This window comes from Silene latifolia, chromosome 2, assembly GCF_048544455.1.
Source record: "Silene latifolia isolate original U9 population chromosome 2, ASM4854445v1, whole genome shotgun sequence".
NCBI classification, from domain to species: Eukaryota; Viridiplantae; Streptophyta; class Magnoliopsida; order Caryophyllales; family Caryophyllaceae; genus Silene; species Silene latifolia.
This window is the reverse complement of record NC_133527.1, coordinates 130,402,705-130,412,478: the sequence shown is the minus strand read 5'-3', so window position 1 is coordinate 130,412,478 and position 9,774 is coordinate 130,402,705. Positions and strand designations below refer to the sequence as shown.

The 9,774-nt window shown below is 37.1% G+C and overlaps 1 protein-coding gene across 2 annotated transcripts; it reads left to right on the top strand.

Moving 5' to 3' along the window:
* Window positions 1-5,806: 5,806 nt before the first annotated feature.
* On the top strand, window positions 5,807-9,443 carry LOC141642980 (serine/threonine/tyrosine-protein kinase HT1-like). 2 transcript variants are annotated; one of them, XM_074451989.1, is made up of 5 exons: window positions 5,807-6,200; window positions 6,692-7,687; window positions 8,005-8,152; window positions 8,258-8,460; window positions 8,893-9,443. In XM_074451989.1, the coding sequence occupies exons 2-5, from the start codon at window positions 6,980-6,982 to the stop codon at window positions 9,163-9,165; spliced, it is 1,332 nt and encodes a 443-aa protein (XP_074308090.1). In that variant the 5' UTR covers window positions 5,807-6,200; window positions 6,692-6,979; the 3' UTR covers window positions 9,166-9,443. The 2 variants fall into 2 exon arrangements, with proteins under 2 accessions (XP_074308090.1, XP_074308089.1); XM_074451988.1 differs by having other exon boundaries at window positions 5,808-6,200; window positions 8,005-8,460.
* Window positions 9,444-9,774: the final 331 nt, after the last annotated feature.

Here is a 9,774-nt window from a genome sequence, read left to right as displayed (position 1 = left end):
TTTTGCATTAGGAACAACGTTGGAAATATTATCGTCAGATACAGGAATGCCTCGATCAAGCCCTGTAGTCACTCGATCGAGGAACCTATTTTTATCCAATGCCGTAGCGAAAACACGTGAAAAACCATCCACTGGGGTAGTTCCTCGATCGAGCCCTGGGTATACTCGATCGAGTACAGGTGATCCTCGATCAAGCCCATGCTTACTCGATCGAGGAACCATGATATTCCTCATTTTTTCGCTTTTCGTCAAATCCCGTGTTTGATCTTTGCAATTTTCTTTCTCGTCATCGCTTAGCTCCAAATTCCCCAATCTCTTAGGATGCATGTAGGGAACTTCATCTTCATTAATGGGCATGTCCAGACCTTGATAAGAAGTACCTCTCCTTAAAGAAAGAACGTTAACTTGCTCATGAGCTTGTTTACCTTGAGGAGGAAGACCAGACTGTTTTGATGGATTTTGAGCCGCCATTTGAGCAACTTGAGTATCCAACATCTTGTTTTCAGCCATGAGTTCAGAGATTTGAGCCGTTTGCTTTTGTTGCATCGTCAAAGTTTGATGTAAGAGAGCTTTTAACTCCGACACTTCATTACTTGGAGCTTGAGGAGGAGGTTGCACGTGTTGAAAACCTCCTTGATTTTGCCGAACAAAGCTTCCTTGTGGTTGGTTACCACGATTTGGAGGAATCACATAAGTACCTTGCGGCGCGGCTTGAGCATAAGTATTCTGACTCCTTTCAGGGAAGAAGTTAGAATAAGGAGTACCTTGTTTAAAAGACTGGAAGGCATGGACTTGCTCAATGGAAATCATACACTTGGCCGCAGCGTGGCCATCTATCCCACATCTCTCACAGGACACTTCTTGTTAAACCATGTGAACTGTTTCTTACTTTCTCAAAGACTGAGTAGTCTTCCATTCAGCTATTTGAGCAAGTATAGCCTCCAACTATTCCGCGACCGCATTATCTGAGTCACTTCCTCTCTTACTTCCTTTGGGATTACCGTTGATGCGTGTCCTAAATATGATGTTTTACACCCTCTTTTACACACATTTCAGAGTTCAATTATGTAGTTTATGCTACTATTTTCCCTATTTCCGTCTACTTTCGTGTTTTTTTGTGTAATATTGCAGAAATGTGAAGAATCCAGCGGAAATCGAGCCGAATCCGTCCCTAAATTCTTAGCATTGCATTTGACATGGAGTAGATGCTTGAGAATTAAACTTGGCGCGCATTTCAAGGCCTGAAAGATATATTTGCGAGAGTTTCAGAAGCGGATTACCAGTTACAGTGGTCTATAGACTGACCTACGTGGTCTATAGACTGTCAGAATGCTTAACAGAAGTCTGCAGGAAAGAGGGCGGTCGATCGACTAGTCTCAGTGGTCGATCGACCACCCCACGAGCTGACGCGGCAATTAAAGTTAGAATTCCGAAGCCCATTGTAATTAGGTTTTAGGAATAAAAGTTACGTGACACTTCTATATAACGCAACTCCTTCCTACTGTTAGGGGAGATCGAATTAATTAGGGTTCAATACACAGAGAAATTGAACTTTTGATTATTTCATTAGTTTAGATTAATTTTCGTCAATAAAGTTTACTTTTCGCATTTGGTTTTGGTCTTTACTCTTCAATTCTTCTTTACGGTATTCTTCTGTTCCTTTGTTCAGTTTTGTTGCTTTAATTCTTCCGTAGTTTAGAATTGCTAGTTTAGATTTCCAAAAGCCAAATTATCGTTTCATGTTAGTTATTTATTTAGTTAATTTAATTATGAATTCGATTGCTTTATCTGTTAATTTTATTGCTGTTATTATCACCATCATGAGTAGCTAAATCCTTCGTGCTAAGATGTAGGGGACCTGTAGTGTAGGCGGCGTAGATTTCGTAGACCTGAGTCGCGTCATGGTCGATCGACTGCCTTACCTGGTCGATCGACCGGCTCACGTGTGATCAGCTCCGTTTTAATTAATTTAATTGCTATATTTCACGAATCGAGTGCACACGACTAGTTGAATGTTTAGGAATTGACCGACCCGATAGATCGAAAGATGGGGAGGGAAATAGACTACTTCATTAAGACGACTAAATTAATAAGATCGAGAGATAAGTTAATTTAGGCTTTTAAATCACTTTTCAGGGCGAGAGTTAGTACTAGTGATATTAGGGACCCGTAGCTAGATCGAAAGATGCTACCTGTTAAGAATGGACCGAGAGGACTTCTTATTTTCCCTTCTTACGTGATTATTTCAGACTTACTTAGGATACTGCCGTCGAACTACAGTGAACCGACCATCTTAGCATCCTTTTAATATTTGATTTCATCCATTCTTTTTAATTGTTCATTTATTTGCTTTAGTTTACTTTTAATTTTATTTCCCTTTAGTTATAGAATTATTCAAATCAAACCCCCCTCAAAACTGTTACCTTAGACTAAAATTAGACAATTATTAATTACATCGCCTCCCTGTGGTTCGACCCTGACTGCCACTAGCTTCTGTTAGTCGTATTTAGGTTATAAATATTATTTTTGATACTAAACGACGGTATCAACCGTACTCAGATGTGTGAGTAGCTATCTGATCAATTAATTTCTAAGCATTACCGCCATTAGTGTTATCTTGGAATCTCCCATTAGCAGCTGAGTCAAGTAAGGCTCTATGATCATCATACAACCCGTTGTAAAACTGGTTGCAAAGGAACCAAATCTCAAATTCATGGTGAGGGACGGACCGCACTAGTCTTTTGAACCGTATCCAAGCTTCATTAAAATCCTCAGTAGGACCTTGCTTAAAACTTTTAATTTGACTTCTAAGAGCATTGGTTTTCTGTGGTGGAAAATACCTCTTATAGAATGCAAGAGCCAATGAAGTCAAGTTGGTAATTGCGTCGGTCTTCATATCCAAGTCCCTTAACCACTCAGTTGCATCATCTTTCAAAGAGAAAGGGAATAAAGTTTGCTTTACCTGATATTGAGTCACTCTAGCTGTTAAAGGAATAGAGCAACAGTAAGTAAAAAACTTCTCCATATGCTTTGCAGGGTCCTCTCCAACTTTTCCTCCAAATAAATTCCTCTCTACTAGGCTTATGTATGAAGGTTTGATCTCAAAAGTTCCCTTATCAATGGTAGGGAGCTTGAAGCCTTTAGGAATACAAGCAACCGTGGGTTCGGAGTGACTTGCTAATGTAGGCATCTTTGGTGTTGTAGAAATCACAGCTGTAGAAATAAGTGTATCCTCTTCTAAGGATGAATCTTCTGCAAAAGTATACCGCTCATAGTCAAGTGTACTCAAGTCTTCCACTTGACTTACTTCTCTTTGAAATCTTCGTCTGTAGCGAAAAGTCTTTTCTGGCTCGGGATCAAAAGGTATAATCTCTAACCTGTTAGACCTGGGCATATACGAAAACAACAAGAAAAGATAAAACTATCTCAAGGAACTGAAGTTCCCTGAAACAAAAGACAAACTAAATTAAAACAAACAGAAAATTGTTGCCTCCCCGGCAACGGCGACAAATTTGATAAGGTTATTTTCAGTCGTTTGCCTTAGTCAAAATAAATCTTATACTATTACTAACAAGATAGCTAGCGGTAAGTCAGGGTCGAATCCACAGGGAGGCGGTGATTATCTAATTTGTTGATGTTTAGAGTGTCTTAAGGTAACCAATTGTGGGGGCTTGTTTGATTTGATTTCTAACAGCTAATTGCAAAGTAAATAAAAGATGAATAACAATAATATTAAAGAATCTAGGGATTCGGGTTCATTAGGTAGTCATCAAAGGGGAGGATTTAATTCATTGATTGAGCAATTTATATCGTTGAAAGTCATACGATCGGTTGATTCTAATATGTCTTTTTAGATCTAACTTAACATGCAATCGCTATCATTAAGTCGGTCTAATTTAATTATCGCGGCCTATACTAGTCTTTACCCTATCGGTGATAATTCTAGTTTATGAGATACTAATTAATCAATTTTGATCAGTAATCAAGTAATTAGATGTAGAACAATAATTGAACAACAATAGAAAGCAATTTAACAATCAATTCATAATAACCCCTTTTCTAACAACCTAGATCCCCTTTCACCCTAGATTAAGAATTTAGCTACTCATACTAATAACAATAATCTGAATGAAGACATAATCAAAGACAACAAATAAGAACAAAGAAATAATAGCATGAATTGAATTAATAATTAACGAGGAAAGATTAAGAACAATACCGTAAATAGCTAGATCCGGAAATAAGAACAATAGTTAAACTAAACTAAGTATTTGAGAGAGTTTTCTAAGGTAGCTATACGAAACTACGAAATTAAAAGCGTACCTAACCTAGGATACGAGTTTAGGTATTTATAGTAAAACGTAACCGATTTACGGAAAATTGCGGAATATTCTAGAACCAAGTGGTTCCTCGATCGAGCCCCAATGTACTCGATCGAGTCACCAAGTTCCTCGATCGAGCCCAGCTCTAGTTGATTGAGGCACCAAAGTTTAGGAACCCCAACTCTCGACATTGCATATTTTAATTAGCTTAATTGATTAGGTTGGTTCCTCGATCGAGCCTGGCTGCAGTTGATCGAGTACACTAGTTCCTTGATCGAGCCTGGCTGGTTGATCGAGGAACTTGCACAGTTGATCAAGTATGCTTGGGATTGATCAAGGATCCTCTTTGTTTCATCTCTTTTCTTCATGTTGTCTTCTTCACTTCTCTCCCTTTATTATTCTAGATTCCCGTGCCATGCTCCGTGTATTCCTCCATGCCCACTCCGCGATGCCCATTTCATTCCTTTTCTCCTCAAATCCATCATTCCTGCATTAAACATTAAATGGCGGAAGTATCAACGTTCTAACATAAAAGGCATGTAAATGATATAAACTAGCATGAAAACCGCATCAAAAGCAATTAAGGGGAGGCATAAATATGTATATAATTATGACTCATCAAACTCCCCTAAACCATCTCTTTGCTTGTCCTCAAGCAAAGCAACACACATACAAAAGACAATCATACAAATGGCAAATAAACAACTCAGAGCTAATGTTGATGCACATACAAATCCCAAGTTATCCATATCTTGTAACAAAGCAATGACCAAATGTACCAATAAAACAAATTCAAAGGTACGGGAAATAGAAAACGTAGCTCAAGTCTCAAGTCACCATATTATAGACAAATGTCAAATACCTTTCAATTTTGCAAGACAAATTAGTCGGATTCTCGCGGATTTCACTCATGCACTCATAAGTATGTAAGAGTGAGTTATATGTGAAGATAGAAGGAAGTAGAAACACTCACTCGACTTATGAAACATGCATGCAATCTAATGTGATAGAGATTTCCCCAACTAATATGCAATCACTCAATGTAAACTCTTGAAAAATTACTGAAATTTTCAAGAGTTTACAGGCCAAGTTACTCTAACCTACAATTACTGTTACTTCTTAGAACATGTATAATAGAGAGGATTGTGCCTCCTCTTAGCACACTCTCTCCTCTTAGAGGAGATTCTCTCTATTGTGGAACTAATGTAGAAGATCCTCTTAGTAAGAGGATGAAGAAAACTTCCTCTAATTTTAGAGGAAGTTGTGTCTTGGCCATTTGTGTTATTAAACCAATCAATATTTCATATATTATTATTTTCTTATATTTTTTTTAAAAAAAAATGAAAGTTATAGTGTACTGATTAATATACGAGGAATAAAAAGTTTTCCTCTCTATTGTGGAAAAATATAGAGGAAGAGGATGAAGATATTGGAAAATGAGGTGGTTAAAAAGTGAATGAGTTGTCAAAAAAATAGAAGGGGAGAAAAAAATTAAAAGGATTAAAAGTTCCTCTCTATAATACATGCTCTTAGAAGGGAGAAATGATTAAGAGGATGCTCAATCCTCTTTATTATGGGTTCTGGTAGACGATGGCCGTATGTAGGAAGATCTACTCTTTGGAAAAAGAAAAGATAGTCAAAATAAGGGGTCCACTTGGATCTTATGACAGCCCTTTTCTCCGTATACAATATGGTACACTTTAGAGGACAGCTTAACCTTTTTCCTTAATTTGAGAATTTTACGAGAATTTGTCCATCTCCCTCATACATGATAGATCTTGTTCTTCATCCTCCTATCTTTATTTTTTGTGCCTTTTCTTACACAGACAAACCATAAACATCAGCTCTTATCCCTCACATTTTGACCTTCTCTTCCGGGTATGTCAGTCAATGTTTTATTTTCATGGCTTTTTTTTTGGTGGTCATTTCTCTGATAAATTTGCTAGTTATCTTCTACATTATTATGTGGGATGTGGGATGTCCGATGCCCTTTTCTTCTTGATTTCCTTGTGCATTATTGGGCTTTGTTATTTTAAATATATATCCCTTTCTGCCTGATCATTTGTTTAGAATAATCCTAAAAAAAATAAAAAAATAAAAAAATAAAAATGTAAACAAATGAATGAGACGAGGGAGTATTTATTAATGGGTTTATCCCCCCCTATAATCTTAACAGGGTTGGTTAGTTGATATGTTTATGCCTCTTATCTTTGTAGCCTGAAATGAGTTTTCTCTTGTTTTCTTTTTCAGGCATTAGACATTTAGTTAATTTTTATTGTGATTGTTACAGCTTTTGATCTACAATCCAAAAAATGGTGAAATTCTGTTATCATCTTATTAATTGCTTTTTTGTTTTTATGACATTGCAGAGAAATGCAATTTCCGAAGTACTATTCGGTTTTGTAATACATAATATGATTATGTTCACCTATGACGCGTGTTCTGGGTTGTTTATGATTTGAGTTTTGATGGCATTTGATGATGATTATGGAGGAGTTTGTATGTGTGTGTGTTTCTGATCTTCTGATTGATGTCCAATCCATTGATGAAATAAAATGGCCAACCTGGTGCTGTTATTATTGGAACGAAGATTTGGAATGCAAACTGAGTTTGGATCATCGGTTTCTGTTGTAGTTTTAAATCTATAGGACTTTTAGATGGATGAGGCGTCCACCTCCTGGATTAGGAGAACCAAGTTTTCACACACGGTGTACCATCGAATTGATCCGTCTAGATTAAGCTCAGGTCCCATAAGATTTCAAACACGAGAAATTCCTAAATTTAAACCAAGGTCTCAAGCAACCGATTTACATAAGGAATCAGACCCCGACATATCACAGATGCAGGGGAAGCCTTTGACAAATAAGCATAGGTCCGTATCGCCTCTACCTACGAGTCTTCTTCCTGACACGTTTAAGGAAGCCCGTTCAGAGACAAAGAGGTTCTCAACACCTCATAGAACATGGGAAGTATCTGATAAGATAGCAGATGAATCCAGTGTAAAATTGAGGCCAGATTCTTTTCCTTTGAGACATTTATCGCCATTGGAAGGTTTTGGAAAATCCAAGATGAGGAAGGATTCTAGCTGCTTAATGCTCTTTGATCATGGAGGAGGTAAGGTAACAGCTTTGGATGCAGTTGATGCTCTTACGATAGATCTAACAAAGTTAAGAATTAGTTATAAGTTTGCTTCTGGAGCAAACAGTAGGCTTTATCGTGCCGAATATGATGGGGAACCAGCTGCTGTGAAACTTATGTGTGTACCAAATAATGATGAATCTGGTTTATTAGGTTCTAAATTAGAGAAGGAGTTTACCAGGGAAGTTGCTTTTCTCACTCGGCTTCACCATCCAAATGTGGTTAAGGTATTTTTGTTGTTCATCCTTTAATGCATGGGTACTAGCAAGTTTGAGAATATTGTTTGATTTTATTGCTCAAGTGTTTGCATGGGTACTAGCAAGTTTGAGAATATTGTCGTAAACCAAACATATAGATTTTGTCTCTTTCCTTTTCTAGTTTCCTTTCCGTCCATCTAAACAAGGGCTAAATGTGATAACCTATTTTAGCTCAAGTGTTTGCATATCTTAATTCTCATATTCTAGCTTTAATAAACTTCTTTGCTTAATTTATTGTGTCGGTTTCATTATTTCATACTTTTATGTATATTTTGTTTGGATTTCAGTTCATAGCAGCCTGGAAAGAATCACCCGTTTATTGCATAGTAACAGAGTACTTATCAGAGGGTTCATTGCGGTTGTTCTTGCGTAAGCTTGATCATGCAACTCTTCCTTTAGAGAAATCAATTCGTTTTGCTTTAGAGATTGCCCATGGTATGGAATACATACACTCACAAGGTGTCATCCACCGCGATCTTAAACCTGAAAATATATTGATTGATCAAGATTTTCACTTGAAAATTGCTGATTTTGGGATAGCCTGCGATGAAATCCATTGCGATCCATTGGCCGAAGGTCCTGGCACGTACCGTTGGATGGCTCCTGAGATGATTAAGCACAAACGTTATGGACGCAAGGTCGACGTATACAGCTTTGGGCTAATATTGTGGGAAATGGTTTCTGGGAGTATTCCATACGAGGGGATGTGCCCTTTTGCGGCGGCATTCGCTGTTGTTAATAAGGTTCGTCTTTTGAACTGCTTCCTTTATTTTATACTAGCATACTAAGCTTAGAGTCCATTTATTATACGGATCAATTTTCAATATTTTCAAGGTGAAATCATCACACCAGAACCTGTTAATTTAACCTTACTGGAATCAATCTACTCAACCTGTCAAAACACGGAACCTGATAATGTTAGAACTTAGAACATACTATGAGATTGAAGGTGCAATTTTTCCGGTTTGCTATAGCCTACCAATCTAGAAAGTACAAATAATTAGAAGTCTCAGTGTAGTACTGCGTTCCAGTTATTTTACAGATTATATTTAACAGCTTGTTAGTATTGATCATGGGTTTTTGACGGAATTTGATTTCATGGGTCTTTTATTTGACGATGTTTTTTCTATTATTTCAACTATGTTATTCTAACAGAAAGGAATTTGAACTTGTAGAATCTGAGGCCGGCTTTCTCAAAGGAATGTCCACCTGCCATGAGAGCTTTAATTGAACAATGTTGGTCCTTACAACCTGAAAAGAGGCCTGAGTTTTCGCAGGTTGTAAAAGTTTTAGAGCTGTTTGAATCTTCACTTGCCCATGATGGAACTTTGAAGCTAGTACAGAGTTCTATCTGTCTCGACCATAAAAAGGGTTTTCTTCATTGGATTCGGAAGCTTAGCCCTCCTCATTCTAACTCTACGTCTATCCCTAAGCCGAGAGACGCCTGATTCTTATTAGGACCTGGCTTTTGTTGCCATAATCAAACATATATAGTAGGCTTCTTTATCGGTCTCTTTTGATTTTATCATCTACGAGTATTCCACATTCTTTTAACAGAGTTATTAGATTAACAAAGTAAAGTGTGAGAATACTTAGGATATTCGAAATGACACTAGTGTGTTTGTTTTTTGTGCAAACACTATTAGCTCTTATGTTTGGGGGTCGAGTATTTAATGGCCTTCAAATATGGAAATGTATGTTAAATTTTCTCTTTTAGTTGGATATTAACATTTTATTCGTTAGCAAATGCAGAGTCTGGTCATGGGCTGGTCTCTGAAATGCAAGTGTTTTGTTATAATTTTCTGAATTTTTTTTTGTTTCCATATTCTTTTTTTTTTTTTTTTTTTTTTTTTTTTTTTTGTGCGCGTGTGAATTGCGCAAACAAACGCGGGCCAGAAACTAATATCTTAGCCAAAGACAACGTATTAATCAAAACTGCCTCTGGGCTTTTGAACAGCTACTCTGTGTGTATTATATTGTTTCATGGCATAGTTTTTTTTGGTTGTAGATGGAGCCATGATAACGGTTTTGATGTTGATGGGACTCAGGTCATGAGA

Coding starts and splice junctions, on each gene's coding strand:
- LOC141642980 (XM_074451988.1), top strand. CDS start 6,980: ATGGATGAGGCGTCCACCTCCTGGATTAGGAGAACCAAGTTTTCACAC. Junction 7,688..8,004: donor ACCATCCAAATGTGGTTAAG/GTATTTTTGTTG, acceptor TTTGGATTTCAG/TTCATAGCAGCCTGGAAAGA. Junction 8,461..8,892: donor CATTCGCTGTTGTTAATAAG/GTTCGTCTTTTG, acceptor TTGAACTTGTAG/AATCTGAGGCCGGCTTTCTC.